This window comes from Lagenorhynchus albirostris, chromosome X (genome assembly GCF_949774975.1).
Source record: "Lagenorhynchus albirostris chromosome X, mLagAlb1.1, whole genome shotgun sequence".
Taxonomy (NCBI): Eukaryota; Metazoa; Chordata; class Mammalia; order Artiodactyla; family Delphinidae; genus Lagenorhynchus; species Lagenorhynchus albirostris.
Genome location: NC_083116.1, coordinates 69438788 through 69458072, shown reverse-complemented (window position 1 = coordinate 69458072; position 19285 = coordinate 69438788). Strand labels below are relative to the sequence as shown.

General features: G+C 36.1%; 1 protein-coding gene across 1 annotated transcript; it reads right to left on the bottom strand.

Annotated features, from left to right (window-relative positions):
- Positions 1–625: 625 nt before the first annotated feature.
- NAP1L2 (nucleosome assembly protein 1 like 2) lies at positions 626–3131 on the bottom strand. The gene has a single exon (XM_060137616.1). It carries the CDS (start codon positions 2783–2785, stop codon positions 1397–1399), a length of 1389 nt encoding a protein of 462 aa, XP_059993599.1. The 5' UTR covers positions 2786–3131; the 3' UTR covers positions 626–1396.
- Positions 3132–19285: the final 16154 nt, after the last annotated feature.

Below are 19285 nucleotides of genomic sequence, written 5' to 3'. Positions count from 1 at the left end.
GTTTGCTGTTATCCCAGAGGGATAGATGTGTCCTTCACAGAGTTTGCCAAAGGGGGCAGCCAAATTTCTGGGTTTCCACACTTGAGGAAGGCAAAATCAGCTCTGGGACAAAGTCAGCTCTCTGACCAACCACATCCCATTGTCCCCAGTCAGTGCACCCCCAACCAATGTCATAAAGCAATATAAGCCCCTATACATCCAGATGACCTTGTGGAAGAGTAGGTAAATCTGAAATATAGACTAACACACATAAGCCTGTTATTTTTGGAGTGTTTTAATTATTAAATGGCAATGAATTTACTGGATTGATTAAAATTGAGATTTTTGTTTCCCTGCAGCCCTGGGAGGTGGAGGTGGACTCATGATTAAGACTAGATCAGTTGTAAACAATAAAAAAAAGATACACTTTCTTTGCCCCTCTAAGCAGAGTTTTAGTAAATTTGCAGGCATATATAAACACAGAAAAAGAAGAGTAGAAAATTAATCAAAACATAAGCAATGCTTATCTTTGGAGAATGGGTATATGGTTTTCGGTACTCCAATAAACATATTACTTTTACAATTAAAAAAAGATCACTTTTATAACATAAATCACTGAAATTTTTATTCATTTTATTTTGTGGTGAAGGAACATGAAAAATATTTTCAGAATGATAAAGTGATCACTTTCAATGAATGATTAAGTACTATAGGAAAAGAGAAATTATACACTGTAATTACAGTTTACACAATTACACAGAGCAATATGTGGCAATCTTTGGAGAATACTGTGATTAACACTTCACTGATAACCTCAATATGAATAAGTTTCATTATTTATCATGGTCACATAAAATACAAGAACTTATGAACAAGCTGTTATTAACAATAAATGTGGTTTTGCCTGAAATTCTTAACTATATACAGGCTTTTTCTTAAGCATTCAAGTTTTAAATTCTATTGCATTTTTATTGCAAATTGAAGCAGGCACAATAAAATTAAACCCACTAGCTAAAGTCCTAAGAAAACACAAATGCAAGAAACAAACAACAGGAAAAGAACCTTGGGTTGGTTCCCCAAGATTTTCTTTTGGAATAAATATTGATCTCATTTAGCATTTCTGATAATATTCACAGCTACAGATTAATACCTACATGACAAAAGGACTTCAGAAGGATTAAACTACACATTATATTAATATGTCTTAAATCATTTACCACAGTAAATACTTTCTTGAAGATATTCTACTACTAAAATGCAAGGTCAAATGAATTAGTATTTGAACTTCTCATATTTCTGAGACATACATTTTAACTGACACTACAAGAAAAATTAAGAACACAAGATGTAATTAACTTCTTATAACTTGAGTAACTAGATCTAGGGCAATTAATTTCAGGGCCATGTACACTCTGCTTTAGCGATCAATGTCTTCTACTATTGCTTCAAGATTTTTGCAACAGGCTTTAACTTCCTCAATTGCAGCCATCCAATTATCGTAAATAATTTTGTCATAAATTTCATCATTAACTTCCCTAACTACCCCCTCCTGCTGAGATTCAAGTGCATCACCTGAGAAAAATAATACTGATCTTGGGATTATGTAAGTACGTAAATTGTGACCAAGTAGAAAATCATCATTTCCATCCTTTCCCTTTGAGTTGATTCCTTGAGTAAAGAAATTGAAGAATGAATCCTTGGGGAAATCTTCAGTCACAGTTCGGATTGTTCCCCAGATCCGGTGTTTCTGCTTTTTCTTGACTGTTTTCAAAGTGACATTCTTTCCTTCATTCCAATCTATTTTACAGCCTATGCAATACTCAATCGCGGTTCCCCTATAGGGATGGGGATCATAATATGCTAGCCTTGACTTCAGCACATAGGTCTTTGTCAACAGCTCATTTTTGAAATATTCATTTGGTTTGAAGTGAAATTCTAGCGTGAAACTGAGAGGTTCACCAGGATCTGAAAGCTTCACTTTAATATCTGTCAGGAGCTTCAGAATAGGCTCATCATATTTCTTAATCAAAGGAGTGAGTATGTCAACGTTTTTTAAGACAGTCAGCCAAAAATCAGGAATTCCTTTAGGATCCTCTTCTTTATTCTCATCTCCAGCTGCCTCGGTGTCGTCGTCATCATTGTCGTCGTCATCATCATCATCATCCTCTTCAATAGCATAATCATAATAATCTTCTTCACAACCGTCATCCTTATCTAGGTAGTCATGTAGCACACCCTCCTCAATACCACACATCTCTTCCTCATCATACATCTCATCATCATAGCCCTCAGAGTCTGATTTATATTCACATTCCTCTTTTGTAGGTTCATAGATTGCATTGATTATCTGACGTCTTTTTTCCAATAAAGGTTGATACATTTCAGCAAACTTTCTTTCAATACCATGAAATTCCCTTAGGAATTTGGATTCTAGATTGGCCACTCTAGTTTGAAGCTTTTTGAGGGCTAACACACGGTATTTAATTTTCACAGGTAGACTTTCAACAAAGTCTGTATCTAAAAGATAACCGATAAGTCCTTTTGGACGGTCTGGGTCTGAGTCCTCATCAGCATCTTCACCTTTTTCCCCGCCATCCCCGGACTCAGCAGCAGCCTCTTCACCTTTTCCCCCTTCTTCCCCAGGCCCCGCGGCGGCTTCTTCACCGCGCTCCCCATCATCTCCAGGCCCAGCGGCGGCATCTTCACCGCGCTCCGGCTGTTCCCTGGGCCCCTCCATCATTACCTTATCACCAGTCTCTTCTTGACTGGTTTCTAACAGTTCCTTGTGGTCGGCTGACTCGGCCATTTTTCAAAGGACCTCACACGCCTAAGGTGGCTACCGCCAAGATCAGGAGACCTGACCTCCGCAAGGAAAGACTCACCGGAATATCAGAAGCGGCGGTGGCTGTGGCAGAGGTGGAACGTGCGGTAGTGGTCGGACTGCGATACGGGAGCCGGGAGCGACTGTCGAGGCTGCTGCCAGGATGAAGACGGTGCTGAGGCTGTGAGAACCGGACAGAGGCAGCGGTGGCCGGGCTGGAGTGCAGAGAGTAGCAATGGCCGCAGTGACCGGTCCTGCAGGAGCAGGCCAGAGACTGCAGAGAGCCGCAGTGGGCTGATGTCCTCCGCAAGCAGCAGCTGCTGCAAGTAAAAACGGTGCCGCAATATGATTACGCAGCTGTCTCTCGGCTAGATTTTCTTGTTGCAAATAGCTTGCTGCGTCACACCCTCCCTCCCCCACGACTCTATTCTAATTTCATTTGCTGGGCTGACGTGATTGACAAACAATGAGCCAATAAATTAATAGATTTATCAAGTTTCTAACTCTGCTCACTTTCCCAGGTTCTCTAATATGGCTGATTCATCCACCTCCCACTCGTCCCACACCACCACCCAAGTTTTCTAGAAACCAGGTTTTATTAGTTTATCCTTTCAGTTTTCAACTGGTATTATATTTTTATAATTTCAAAAGAGTTAAGAGAAAGTAGTAACTAAAATGTTAGACAAGGCATTCACCCATCCTAAATCTGTCCCTTTGCTTTTAACCCTGGGCTCTGGGAAGGAGAGAGGTGGGGGGGGGAACTTATAAAAAGAGGTTAGAAGGGAAAACACTAAAAAAATTAGCAAATGCTGGTCTCAGGGTGGTGTAACTGCCAGTGATTTAAATATTCTATATTCTGGTTTTCTGTACTTTCCACAAGCTGTATGATAAGTGAGCAATAATTTGAGATTGGAAAATCCTCCTTACCGTTTCCTGGGGTAGGGAGTGGGGACAGGAAGGAGTTTAGATGGTTAAATGGAGGTTGGGTTAAAGAGGGCCTGTGATGAAGAGCCAAAATGCTGTATCCCACTATATAGCAAGTGAACACACAAGACTATAAACCAGTTGTCTAGCTTATAGTCAGTAACCCAGTCCTAATACTGACTTGCCTCTTCCTCTTTCTTGATGCTGGGTTTAAAGCCATTGGGAATTTTTAAAAGAAATGCTCAAATGTAAATTAATATATATATATATTTAAATCTTAACATTTGCTTGACAAATGTTATCGAAAATAATCTAAATCTCAGCATTAAAGACATGGTTAGATATATGTTAGAGTGTTCATAGGATGGAATACTATGCAATCATTTAAAATTTTCCTTTGGGTAGGAATCATTGGTGATGTTTACTTTGTCCATATTTCTAATGCTGATTATTTATTAATTGAACAATTAAAAATGTTTGACTGTCTTTTCCAGATTTGAACACTAATTTCTATCGTGCTACTATCACAGAGATAAACACTGTTTACATATTGTTGTATTTCTTTACAGATTCTTTCAGTATGTAGGTAAATTTTTCTTTTTACTTAATGTCTCTGTACTGTTTATCATTACATTATTTACAAAATTCAATTTTCAGGCTCATGTATCAATCTGGGTAGTTCTATAGTTAAGAGTCCTGCATTTCCGGTTTTCTTTTTCTGGTTCTGTAGTAGCAACATTCCTTGTAGTTTTCTGATAATAAATACAGTATATGCTTATTTTTTAAATTTTGGAAAATAAGGAAATTTTTAGAGCATAGCTGAAATCACTACTAATCTCACAACCCTGAGAGAACTAATGTGAACATTTCGGTCCTTTTCTTTCTGACCTGTTTATATAAGTGTTGTGTTTAGGCTAGAGGTTTTTTTAAAGTAAAACTGGGATAGACTCATAAATTTTTCCTCTCATTAACATATTCCAATGTTCTTAGTTTCTAAAAATGTAATTTTAGAAGAAAATCCATTTATTTAAATATACTATGTAAACTAAACTATTAAAGGCAAAGAGAAAGTATGTTCATCTAATTTTAAGATTGAAGAGTCCTTCATAGTCATACATGCAGCCACAGAAACCACAAAGGGAATGGTGTGATTTCATTACATGAAACAAAAGTATATGAAACCAAAAGCATAGACAATGAAAGAAAAAAAATAGATAAATTGGACTTCAAATTAGAAACATTTGTGTATCAAAGGATACTATCAAAAGAGTTAAAAGGCAACCCAGGGAATGGGAGAAAATACTTACAAGTCATATATCTGATAGAGGATTAACATAGAGAATATATTAAGGACTCCTACAACTCAACAACAACAAAAACCCAAAGAACTCAATTAAAAAATTGGCAAGAGGGCTTCCCTGGTGGCGCAGTGGTTGAGAGTCCGCCTGCCGATGCAGGGGACATGGGTTCGTGCCCCGGTCTGGGAAGATCCCACATGCCGTGGAGCGGCTGGGCCCGTGAGCCATGGCTGCTGAGCCTGCATGTCCGGAGCCTGTGCTCCGCAGTGGGAGAGGCCACAGGAGTGAGAGGCCCACGTACTGCAAAAAAAAAAAAATTGGCAAGAGTCTTCAATAGACATTTCTACAAAGAAGAGATACAAATGACACATGAAAAAATGCTCAACATCATTAATTAGGGAAATGCAAATTGAAAAAACAATAAGATACTACCTCACATCCAATAGGCTAGCTATTATGAAAATAATAAAATAATGAAAACAAAAAATAACGTGTCAGCAAAGATTTGGAGAAATTGGAAACTTTGTGTATTGCTGAGGAAGATAAAATGGTGCAGCAGCTGTGGAATGCAGTATGTCGGATCCTCAAAAAAAACAATAAACAGAACTACCATATGATCCAGCAATTCCACTGCTGGGTATATACCCAAAAGAATTGAAGGCAGGGTCTCAGATATTTTTCCACCAATGTTCGTAGCAGCATTTTTCACAATAGCCAAAAGTTAGAAACAATTTATATGTCCCTTGACAGAGGAATAAACAAAATGTAGTATTTTTATACAATGGAATATTATTCAGCCTTTGAAAAGAATGAAACTCTGACACATGCTACAACATGGATTATTAACCTGGAAGACATTATGCTAAGTGAAATGATCCAGACACAAAAAGACAAATACTGTATAATTCCACTTATATGAGGTACATAGACTAGTCAAATTCATAGAGACAGAAGGTAGAATGGTGGTTGCCAGAGCCTAGGGGCAGGTGAAAATGGGCATTTTTATTTAATGGGTACAGAGTTTTAGTTCAGAAAAATGAAAACATTCTGGATGGTGATGATAGTTGCACAGTAATGTGAATGTACTTAATGCCACTGAACTGTATAACTAAAAATGGTTAAAATAGTAAATTTTATGTTATGTATATTTTACCATAAAATGCTGAAAACAACAAACCAACAAACAAAAACATAAACAATAAGTAAAATGAGCACTAAGCAAAAATAGGTAAAATATGTATAACACACATATATATACAAAATAAATGATTACTACATAAAGAGAATTGAAATGCCTATAATTTTTAAAAAACTGAGTATTCCAAAGTTTGACAAGTATGTAGAGAAACTGGAACTCTCAGATATTGCTACAAACAAATTAGTATTAAAAATGTTCATGTCAGCTTTATTTTTAAAATAACCTCATTGGGTCATATTTTGTATATCATGTAATGCACCCTTTTCAAGTGCATAATTCAATGATCTTAAACTTACCAAGTTGTACAACCACCACCATGGATCAATTTCAGAACATGTTTATCATCCCAATATGATAGTTCATGAACATTTACTGTTAATTTCCATTATACTTCCTACTTCCATTATAGGCAATGTTAATACACTTTCTGTCTTTATAGCTTTATCTTTCTGAATATTTCATATAAGTGGAATCATACAATATGTAGTCTTGTGTGTCTGGCTTCTTACCCTGAGAATAAAGATTTTGAGATTCATGTCATAGCATGTATCCATAGTTGGTTCCTTTTTATTGCTTAATAGGAATTAAGTGCATGGATATACCACACTATGTTTACTTTTTCACCAACTGATAGACATATAGGCTGTTTCCAACTTTGACTGCTATGAATTATGCTACCATGAACATTTGTGTGCAAGTCTTTTTTTTAATTTTAGCCATTGTGGTGAGTATGAAAAGGTATCCTGTTGTGGTTTAATTTGCATTTCTCTAATGATTATTTTTTCATGTGCATATTAGCCATTCACATATATTTTGATATAACATCTTCAAATCTTTTACCCATTTTTATTGGTATGATTATCTTTTTATTATTGAGGTATAAGAGTTCTATGCATTTTCTCCATACAAGTCCTTTATCTGATATGTGTTTTGCAATATTTTCCACCAGTATGCTGCACATACTTTTACACCTACTTAAGATGGTGTTTTTGAAGAGCAAGAGTTTTGAATTTTGATGAGATCCAATTTGTCATTTTTTAATGGACTGTGTTTTGGTGTCATAACTAAAAAAATCTCTGCCTAACTCAAGGTCCTAGATTTTCTCCTATATTTTCTTCTAAAGGTTTTATAGTTTTAGCTCTTGTATTTAGGTCTGTGATCCATTTTGAGTTAATTTTTGCAGATGGTGTGAGTTCAAGGGCCCTGGTTTAGCTTTCTGCATATGGATATCTATTTGTTCCACCACCATTTGTTTAAAAAGCTATCTTTTCCTCAATAAATTGCCTTGGTACTTTTATCACAAATCAGTTGACCATTGTTATATAAATGGACCAAAGATGACCCCTGTATATCAGCCCCTACATTGTTTATTCATCATAGCAGGCTAGGACCCTTAGCTCAAAGCCCTTCAGAACCAAACTCAAATTCTCACACATATAACTGCTTTAATTATACCTAAATAAGCATATTTTTGGTCATTTAGAGCTTGCCTGTTACCCTACAAAGCTGCACCCAACATCTGCTAGCTAGAGATAAACTCTGTAGCTATAAAAGATCCTAAACTGCTGCCCTTTGGAGCTCTCTGATCCAAAGACTGCCCACCTTTCTGCTGAAGGACAGCGCCTAGACACTTAAGCCCCCTCTTTGATTTACCTCTCTCCCAGGAATTCCCTTACCCTCTTCACCCTCTGGGTTATGGCCCATTGAAAAGTCTGTATAAGGTCTTCTGCTGTAAGAAACTTACCCTTTCATGCAACCCTGGTCCAGACACCACTCAATAAAGCTTGTTGTACAATACTACCATCACCCTGTCTCCTTGTCTTTTCCTTGATCAGTCCCCAAATCCTCAAATTCACCACAACCATGAATATAAGGATTTGTTTCTGGATTTTCAGTTCAGTTTCATCAATCTATATGTCTATCCTTATGCCAGTACCACAGTCTTGATTATGTAGCATTATATTAATTTCTTTATTCGGAAGTGAAAGTCTTCCATTGTTTTTCTTCTTTTTCCAAAAGAGTTTTGGCTATTCTGAGTCTTTTGCATTTCCATATAAATTTTAGTATCAGCTTGTTAATTTATAAAAAAAAAAAGCCTGGAATTCTGATAGGGATTGCCTTGAATCTATAGATCAATTTGGGAAGAATTGGGTATCTTAACAAGACTGAGTCTTCCAATCCATGAACAGGGAAATTCTCTCCATTTATTTGACTTCTCTAATTACTCTCAGCAATGTTTTGTAATCTTCAGTAAACAAATCTTGTACTTCCTTTGTTAAATGTAACCCTATATATTCTTTTATGATTAATTTATTGTAAAAGTTACTGTAATTGAATTTTTATTGTGCTAAAATATATATAACATAAAATTTACAATTTTAACCATTTTATAAGTGTACAATTCAGTTGCATTAAGTACATTCACAATGTTGTACAACCATCGTCAATATTCATTTCCAGAACCTAATCATCCCAAACTGAAACTCTGTACCCCTTAGGTTTAACTCTCCATTCCTCATTTCCCCCAGCTTCTGATAACCTCTATTACACTTTGTGTCTCCTTGAATTTGTCTATTTTAAGTTACCTCGTATAAGTGGAACCACACAATATTTGTCCTTTTGTATGTGGCTTATTTCACTTAGCATAATGAGTTCAAGTTTCATGCACGTTGTAGTATGTATCAAAACTTCATTCCTTTTTAAGGCTGGAAATATATATATATACACACACACACACACACACACACACACACACACACACACACACACACTAGTGCCATCTAGTGACAATCTCATCTAGTGCCAATTTTGTTCAGAGACAGGTGTACATTGATAAGAATTTTATCTCAGAGTTTCTACCAAGTTCACAGCTGCTTCTTTACACAATTGACTGCCTCATAGTTGGTGAAAATAGGGTATCGAATAACAATAGCCAAAGCTCTGTTACATTTTGTCCTCCAGTAAATTTATAATGAGAAATCAATGGAAAGGAAGGACAAGTCTGGAATGGATTAATAATGATGGGAGGATTTACCACAAACTCAAATTTCAGGACGCTTCACTTGCACAGGTCCCTTCTAAAGCTCTGTCTGGTTATGATAAATTTATAGAATTTTTCTCAAAGAGTTCCCTCATCCCAGATTATATAAGCTTTATGTTCCACAAAATCTAGATTCTTTCCTGTTTCCCAGGGGAAACAGAAACACAAACTTCCCTGTCCTCTAAAGACTTGCAATCAAGTGGTGTTCCCTGGACACCAACAGTAAAAATCAGGGTACCAGATGTGTGTAAAACTCCCATCAGGGAGCTACAGGTGCTCTGAAGTGCAATAGAGGGAGAGCACAAAGATGGTGCCTGCTGAGAACAACAACAACAAAGATGGTCTAAAGTAAAAATTTAAAAAAAAGAAAGAAAGAAAAGAAAAGATGGTGCCCACTGACTTTAGGAAGGCAGAGGGAGAGCATGAATATGGCACATACAAGCCTCTGTTCCTGGAAAGTATCCCAGTAGGCGCCTGCCCTTCAGCCAATGCTTTATGATAAGCAAATGAATCTCTTTCACATAAAGTCTGGGCACTTTTCAAGTGGCTGCTTTTGTGCTGGGTCCTGGGGTGAGTCCACTCATAAGCCTTTAAGAGTCATTTCTCAGCTTGCTAAAGCCCTTTATATCTCATGAACATGAGCTCCATTGGATTTCAAAGCTAGATGTTTTGAGGGCTTATTTCTCAGGTGCAGGTTTTAAAATTTGAGGTGCCTGATGTGGGTACAAGCTTTTTGTGTCTCAGGGAGAAGCTCTGGATCTGTTAGTTTCCTCACAATAATGGGTCACCACACCAGGGGTGGAGTTTATGGTGAGACTGTGTCTCAGCCTCTCTTATCCACTTTAATGTGGCTTTTTTTTCTCATTTGTCTGAAGTGAAGGAGTTACTCAGCTAGTTTTTAGGTCTTTTCCAGAGAAAATTTTTCCATATGTAGCTGTAGATTCACTGTGTCCATGGTAGGAGACAAGTTCAGGATCTTCCTACTTCATCACTGATAAAAATTTTTTCACATACTGAGGTATGGGCAAGTTGTTTTGGCTTATATATGAGTTAACTTGAATTTTATGCTAACTAAAACAGCCTGTGTGTGGCCTATCAAACATACATTGTACATCTGCTTTAATTATTAAAGAAAAGGGGGCATTGACCAGAAGTAAAGAATGTCCATGTTAAAAATAAAGATTAAATGTTTCCCTTCCTGGGATGCCAATGCTGGTACCCTTTCAATGATAAGACTCCCTTCCCAGGTGCCAAGGCCATGCTAACTCATTGTGTAGGTGCGGATCTGTTGTGGGTTTGTGTTTTTTTTAAAAAAACTTGAAGGAATGTATTCTTGACTTGTTTAATGTTCTTTGTTCTGACAAGATATAAAACTGTGCCTAAAACCATGTTCCTCCAGAGCAGTTCCTCAGAGTTATCTGAGACCCTGTCTTCTGGGATGTAATCCTCAGTTTGGCTCAAATAAAACTCTTTTATATTCCTGTTATAGATTGTTTTTTGAATATTTTCATCAACACCATCTTGAATCATCCCTTCCCATTTTTACTTCTGATTTTAGTTATTTGCATCTTCTTCCTTTTGTTCTTTGTCAGTCTAGCTTAAAGTTTGTCAGTATTATTGATATTTTCAAAGAATCAACTTTTGCTTTCTTTGATTTTCTCTGTTTTCATATTCTTTATTTTGTTTAGCTCTGCTCCTTTCTTCTTCTAGTTTTAGATTTTGTTTGTTCTTCTTTTTCTAGTTCCTTGAGGAGAAAACTTAGGTTATTTATTTGAAATCATTCTTCTTTTTAAATTTAAGCATGTACAGCTATATGTTTCCCTCTTAGAGCTGCTTTTGCTGCATCTCATAATTTTGATATGCTGTGTTCTTATAATCATTTGTCACTGTGTTTTCTAATTCCCCCCCCCTTTTTTTTTTTTTTGCGGTACGTGGGCCTCTCACTGTTGTGGCCTCTCCCATTGCAGAGCACAGGCTCCGGATGCGCAGGCTCAGCGGCCATGGCTCATGGGCCCAGCTACTCTGTGGCATGTGGGATCCTTCCTGACTGGGGCATGAACCCATGTCCCCTGCATCGGCAGGTGGACTCCCAACCACTGCACCACCAGGGAAGCCCTAATTTCCCTTTTGATTTCTTTCCTGGCTATTGCTTTGTAAGAGTGTTTATTTCCACATATTTGTAAATTTTCCAGGTTTCTTCCTGTTATTGGTTCCTAACTTCATCTTGTTCTTTTAATTAACAGTTTTTCCCTCAGTATATTTCTTTTTTCTTGCACTTACTGTAAGCAGCAAGAAGAATCATGCTGAAGCTTCATCACTTTACCTGTAGATATCACCAGCTAAAATCCAAATCATCAGTTACAAGTTCTTTTTACAAAAAGAATAACTTCAGAACACAATTCAGATAAGTTTCTGCCACTATATAATATGAAATTCTTTGCCTCCAATTTCCATAACATGTTGCTCATCTCCATCTGAGTGTTTACCAGCAGTGCCTTAAAGTTCATATTTCTAGAAACAGTCTGTTCATGATGATTCAGGTATATCTAAGATGATATATTTTTCTCTACCATGCTCCACTTTTTCTGAGTTTTAGCAGTCATTAACATCTGTATTTCTACTAATAGTCTATTCAAGGCAATCTAGACTTTTTTTAAAACATGCTTCTCAAAAGTCTTCCAGACTCTAATTCCAAAGTCACTTCTACATTTGTAATTATTTGTTACAGCAGGACCTCTCTTCCAGGTACCAAAATATTATTAGTTTTCTGTTAAAAATATATACCATTAGTTTTAGTTTTTAGAAACATATTACTTTCTATAAAACTGATAGTATTAAAATCACATTAGTTTTTCATTGCTATCGTAGCAAGTGACCACAAAACTAGTGACCTAAAACAAGACAAAATTATGTTTGTTATTCTGGTCATCAGAAATCTGAAATGGGTTTCACTGGGCCAAAGTCAAGGTCTCATCAGGATTGCATTCTTTCTGAGTGCTTCAGCGGAGACTTTGTTTTCTTATCTCTTATATCTTCTACATACTGCCTGCATTCCTTAGCTTATGGCACCTTCCTCTATCTTCAAAACCAGCTATTGCATCACTCTGATCTCTGCTTCTATTTTCTCATCTTTTCTGACTCTGGCCCTCTTCCTCCATCTTAAAAGTGCTTTTATAATTACATGGGGCTCATCTGGATAATGTAACTTAACATTACCGTCTCAAGATCTTTAACTTAATAATTTTTGCAAAGTATCTTTTGCCATGTAAGACAACATACTCACAGGATCCTGGAATTAGGATTTGGACATCTTTAATGGGGACATTTTTCTGCCTGTCACATAAACTTTCATCTCAGAAGCTAGGGGGAGAAAAATAACAAAACAAACCCAAACATTTAGAATAAAAGAATAATAAAAGAAATAAATAAAATAGAAACAGACCCATAATAGAGACAATAAGCAAAGCCAATTTTGTTTATTGAAGAGATAGATGAAAGAAAAAGTAGATACACATTACCAAAATCACATATGAAAAAATGAATACCTTATGAGTCTACTCTTATTGAAAATAAAATATTATGAATAGCTGTATGAAACTATATATATATATATATCTAAGATTAAATGGATGGTATTATTGGAAAAAATAACAAAAGAAAAAATAGTAATCTGAACATTCTTTGAAGAAATTGAATTCTTTTTTGTACTTAATCTCATAAAAATTATTTCAAATACAGATGGCTTAACTAGTTAATTCTTCCAAATATTTAAAGAAGATCTTTATTTAATAACTTTATACAAAATCTTTCAGAGAATATGTAATATCAAACAGTTCCCAGCTTGTTTTAGAAAACCAGCATAACTGTGATATGAAGACATGACTCAGTTACTACAAGAAAAGAATATTACAAGCCTATATAGATGCAAGATCCAAAAATTCTACAAAATAAAAGCTAATAACTTGCAGGGATATATGAAAAATACTATATTTCATAACTCACTAGTATTCAGTCCAAAAATGCAAGATTTCTTTAATCTTCAAAAATAATTGTAAATCACATAGAAGGAAAAAAATACAGAGAAAATATATTTGATAAAATTCAATACAGATGTATAATTTTTTTAATCTCAGAAAATTTGGAATAGAAGAGGATTCCATTAATAGAAGAACATATTCAAAAATTGTACAGATGACAGAAATTTAATTGGGAAATATTTAATAAATTCCCTTTAGATTTCGGCACAAAGAAGAAATGTCCATCATCACTGCATTAATTCATTATTGCAATGGAGATCTTAGGCACTTCAATAAGCAGTGAAAGGTAATAAATGGTATGATTGTTATAAATGGAAAAAAGCTGTTACTTTTCACCGATGACAAAATTGTGTACATGTAAAGTCCAAATAATTATGCAAATTCATGTCAACTTAGGAAGAACCTTGAACCACAATCAGTGTGCAAAAATTAATTTTATCTTTATATTCTAACAGTAAGAAGTAAACACAATTGAAAAATATACTACTGGGCTCTAGCCAGAATGGAGTAGCCCCTATCTTCTCTAGTTCCCTCTTTTAACAATTCAAAAACATGGATATTATAAAACATAAAATAGCCCTGAAGTGTAGAAAGAAGGTAACAGACTGCTTAGGTATCTTGAAACTTTAGGAACTTGGTGAGTTGCCTGCATCTTTATTTTGCCTTCCATTTACTGAATGGGGCATTGGAGAAAACTGCAACTCACAATTATCGACAGACAAAATAAATGGTGTTAGTGGGTCTCAACAAGGAACTGAACTTTCACTCCCTTCTTGGTGATAGTAAAGGATGCTTGGACTCACCCACCTGGGTGGTATCAGTGGGGCCAAGCAAGGAGCTGGGTTTCCATGCCCACTCAGCATCAATAAAGCAGAATGAACAATGAAGGTCAGGGCTAGTCAGTACTTTCATTTCCACACTAGTGTAGTGTCAGTGGGTCTCAGTAGAAAGCTGAACTTCCAACCCCACCAGACAGCAAAGGAGTGCTACTAGTCAACACACTGCTTTGCAACCCCTGGTGTCAGCAAGGCCCAGTGAGGAGCTAAACGCTTGTTTCCACCCAGAAGCAACAGGCAGTGTGAATTAGAACTCTGCTATTGCAGAGATAGTGTCAGCAGGTCCCAGCAAGGATCTGAACTTACATTCCCACCAACAGCAAACAGGTAGCACTGATTGGCACACTGCTTTCCCAACTCCTGGTTTCAGCAGGGCACAGTGGAAAGCTAAATTGCTACTCTTACCATGGAACACCAGGTGGTGTGAGGTGGTGTTAGTTAGCAGTCCACACGCCCACTTCAATGTCAGTGGAGCCCAGTGGGGAGCAGAATTTCCACCCTGACTTAGTAGTAATGAGGTGGCAAGGAGGCCAAAACGAGCTAGTGTAAAGCACTGTGTGTTGATGTTCTTCTTTTACAGGAGTAGTGTCAGTGAAGCTCAGTAGAAAGTTCAACTTCCACCCTCACATGGAAACAACAAGGTGGTATGATGTGGAGCTGCTTGGCACTTTGCTTTTACACAGCCCTGGTGTCAGTAGAGACCAGCAGGAAGATGAGACCCACCTCCACCTGCCCACAAAGAGGTGGAATGAGGCAGTACAAGGTAATGTTAAACAACATGCTGCTTTCCCCTTCTCTGATTTTGCACTTCCACATAGCAGCACCAAGACAGAAGGAGATGGTGTGAGGTGGTACTAGCTGGCACTTAATCTTCCTCTCCACTTATGTCAGCTAGGACAAGTGAGGAGATACCTCTCCACTCCCAACAACAATGGCTGAAGCAAGGCAGTAAGAAGGTGTGCTAGTCAACACAGTACTTTCTCCCAATCTGTTGTCAGTGGTGCCTAGCAGAGAGTTAAACCTCCACTCCCATGAAGCTGCAATAAGGCAGTTCCAGTAAGTGATCTATTGTTTCCAAGGAGGTGTAAGTAAAGCTCAGAAGAAAGCTGAAGTTCGATTTTTACTCACCAGCAAAAAGGTGGTGTGTGAGTCTGTACTCTGCATTTGCAAGAGTGATGTCAGTGGGGCATAACACGGAGTTGAACATCCATCCCTATTTAGACATGTATTCCATACCTAAAACAGGGTGATTTCATGATTTTTAAAAAAGACTAAATAGAAACCAGAGTCACACAAAATAAAATTTAAAATGTTCAGGATACAATAAAAAAAAATGACTCAGCATGCTAAAAAGCAAAACAAAACCAAATCCCCCACAATTTACATAAGATGAGAAAATAAACAGATACCAAAACTAGATCATTAAGATGAAGGAATTTTCTGACAAGTACATTAAATCAGCCATAATATAAGTGTTTCAACAAGCAATTATGAGTATTTTTGAAACAAATAAAAATATAGAAAATCTCAGGAAAGAAATACAACATATAAAAAGAACCAAAGGGAATTCTATAAATGAAAAAATACAGTAACTTAAACTAAAAATCAATGAATGGAGTAAAAAATAGGATGGAAACAACAGATGAAAAAATCAGTAGGCTCAAAGAAAGATCAGTAGATTACTCAATCTGGACAATATACCAAAAATAAACTAAAAACAAAGACACAGGAACCATGGAAAAATAACAAAATACATAACATTCATGTAATAAGAATCCCACAAGGAAAGAAGATTGTGAGGCTGAAAAATATTTGAAGAAGTAATGGCTGAATATTTCCCAAATTTGATGATAGGCATAAACATACTGATTTAGGGAAATTAACAAATCCCAAATAGAAGAAATCCAAAGAAAGCAACACCAAGACACATAATAACCAAACTTATAAAAACTAAAGACAAAAAAAATCTCTGGAAAACAGCTAGAAAAACATGATGCATTACATAAAGGGAAACAACAATTACAAAAGTAGCAGACTTCCAACTTGAAACTGTGGATACCAGAAGAAAGTGGCAAAATATTTTGTAAGTGGAAAAATAACTGTACAGAATGCATCATGCCATAAAATTAACTTCCACAAATTTAAAAGGTTTGAACCCATACATAGTATGTTTTCTGATAATAATGGAATAAATGTACAAATAAATAACAAATATAACAGTAAAACCTCAACAACTTTTGAAATAAACAGCACAGTTCTAAATAATCACAGTTAAAAGGAAGACTCAAAGGAAATTTATAATCATGTGGTATTAAATGAAAGAAAAATACTACATATCAATTTCTGTGCAATGACTAAAGTAATACCAAATTTATAGCACTGAATGCTTACATTAGATAAGAGTTGCAGCAATAGAGGCAGAAAGGAACAAGGAAACTACAAAACAGCCAGAAAACAATAAGTTGCATTAGCAAGTTCTTACCTATCAATTATTACTCTAAATGTAAATGAACTGAATTTACTGATCAAAAGGCATGGAGTGACTAGATAGATTTTTTTAAAAAACCTAACAATATACTGACTATCAGAGACTCACTTCAGCTTCAACAAGATGCATAAGCTCAAAATGAAGAGGTAGAAAAAATATTCCATCCAAGTGAAAACAGAAAACAAGCAGGGGTAGCTATACTTGTATTACAAAAAAGAGACTTTAAGTCAGAAATGTTAAGAGTCAAAGAAGGTCACTTCATAATGAAAATGTGGTCAATTCATCGAAAGATATAATCTTCAATAACAAATTAACAAACCAAATTCAACAGCATATTAAAAATATCATACAACATAAACAAGCAGTACTTATCCCTGGGATACAGGGATGGTTCAGCATACACAAATTAATAAATGTGATCCACCACATAAACAAAATTGAAGGATAAAAAAATAAGATCATCTCAATACATGCAGGAAAAGCATTTGACAAAATTCAACACTCTTTTGTGATAAAAATAAAGCAAATATTATAAATAAATAAATATTTACTGTATTTTTATTTATTTATTTTAAGAATATATATATATACGTATAACTAAATCGCTTGTTTTTTTGGCTTCAAGCGGTCTTAGTTGTGGCACATTGGGTCTTCGTTGAGGCGTGCAGGGACTTTCAGTGTGGCACGGGCACTTTGTTGTGGTGCGCAGGCTCCAGAGAGCATGGGCTCTGTAGTTTGTGGCACACAGGCTCTCTCACTGAGGTGCACGAGCTCAGTAGTTGTGGCGCACAGGCTTAGTCACCCCACAGCACATGGGATCTTAGTTCCCTGACCAGGGATCAAACACACGTCCCCTGCATTGGAAGGCAGATTCATTACCACTGGACCACCAGGGAAGCCCCTTACTTTATTTATTTTTTACGTTATTTATTTACTCTCAGAAAATAAAATATAGAGGAACATAGTAAAGATCATATATGACAATCCCACTGCTGATGTCATATTCATGGTGGAAAGCAGAAAGTTTTTCCTCAATGATCACAAACAAGACAAGGATGTCCATTTTCACCACTTCTATTAAGCATAGGACTAGAAGTCCTATACAGAGAAATTAGCAAGAAAAAGGTACAAAAGGTAACCAAATCAGAAAATAAAGTAAAACTTTCTCTGTTTACAAGACGATATGATATATATAGAAAACAATAAAGACTCCACTAAAATAAAAGAAAACAAAACTGTTACAACTAATAAATTCAGTAAAGTTGCAGGATACAGAATCAATATACATAAATCAGTATTGTTCCTATACATTAATGATGAACTATTTGAAAGAGAATTTAAGAAAATAATCCCATTTACAATAGCATCAAAAAATAAATTAATTAGGAATACGTTTAACCAAGGAGGTGAAAGTTCTATATGCTGAAAACTATAAAATAGTAATGAAAGAAATTGAAGAAAACATGAATAAATGGAAAGATATCCTGTGTTCATGTACTGGAAGAATTAGAATTAATATGGTTAAAATGTTCATACTATCCAAAGTGATCTACAGATTCAATGCAATATATGTTAAAATTCAATGGCATTTTTCACCTACATAGAAGAAAGCAATCATAAAATTCGTATGAAACCATGAAAGATACTGAATAGCTAAAGAAATCTTGAAGCAAAATGGGCAAATCTGGAGGCATCACACTTCTGGAATTTAAACTATATTTCAAACTACATTAATAAAAACAGTGCTGTAGGCATAAAAACAGACACATAGATCAATGGAACAGAATAGAAGAACAAGGTATACATGCGTATATACAATCAATTAACTTTTGAGAAAGGCACAAAGAATACACAATAGGGAAAGAATAATCTCTTCAATAAATGGTGTTGAAGAATACTGATATCCATACGCAAAAGAAAAAAATTGGACTCCTATCTTACACCGTACACAAAAATCAACTTAAAATGAATTAAAGACTTGAATGTAAGACATGAAACCATAAAACCCTTAGAAGAAAACATAGGCAGTACACTCTTTGACATCATTCTTAGCAATACCTTTCTGGATATCTCTCCTCAGGCAAGAGAAACAAGAGCAAAAATAAACAAATGAGACTTCATCAAACTAAAAAGCATCTGTACAGCTAGGAAACCATCAAAAAGGGAAAAGGCAACCTATGGAATGAGAAAAACATATTTGCAAACCATATATCTGACAAGGGATTATATACAAAATATATAAAGAATTCAGGAGGAGATTGGTTCAAGATGGCAGAGTAGAAGAACGTGAGCTCACCTCCTCTTGCAAGAGCACCAAAATCACAACTAATGGCTGAACAACCATTGACAGGAAGATGATGGAACCCACAAAAATAGATACCCCACATCCAAAGACAAAGGAGAAGCTGCAATGAGATGATAGGAAGGGCTCAATCATGATAAAATCAAATCCCATACCCACTGGGTGGGTGACCCACAAACTGGAGAACAAATATACCACAGAAGTTCTCCCGCTGGAGTGAAGGTTCTGAGCCCCATGTCAGGCTCCCCAGCCTGGGGGTCCAGCAACAGGACTAAGAATCTCCAGTGAATCTGACTTTGATTGCAGGACTTCCACAGGACTGGAGGAAACAGACACTCCACTCTTGGAAGGCACACACAAAG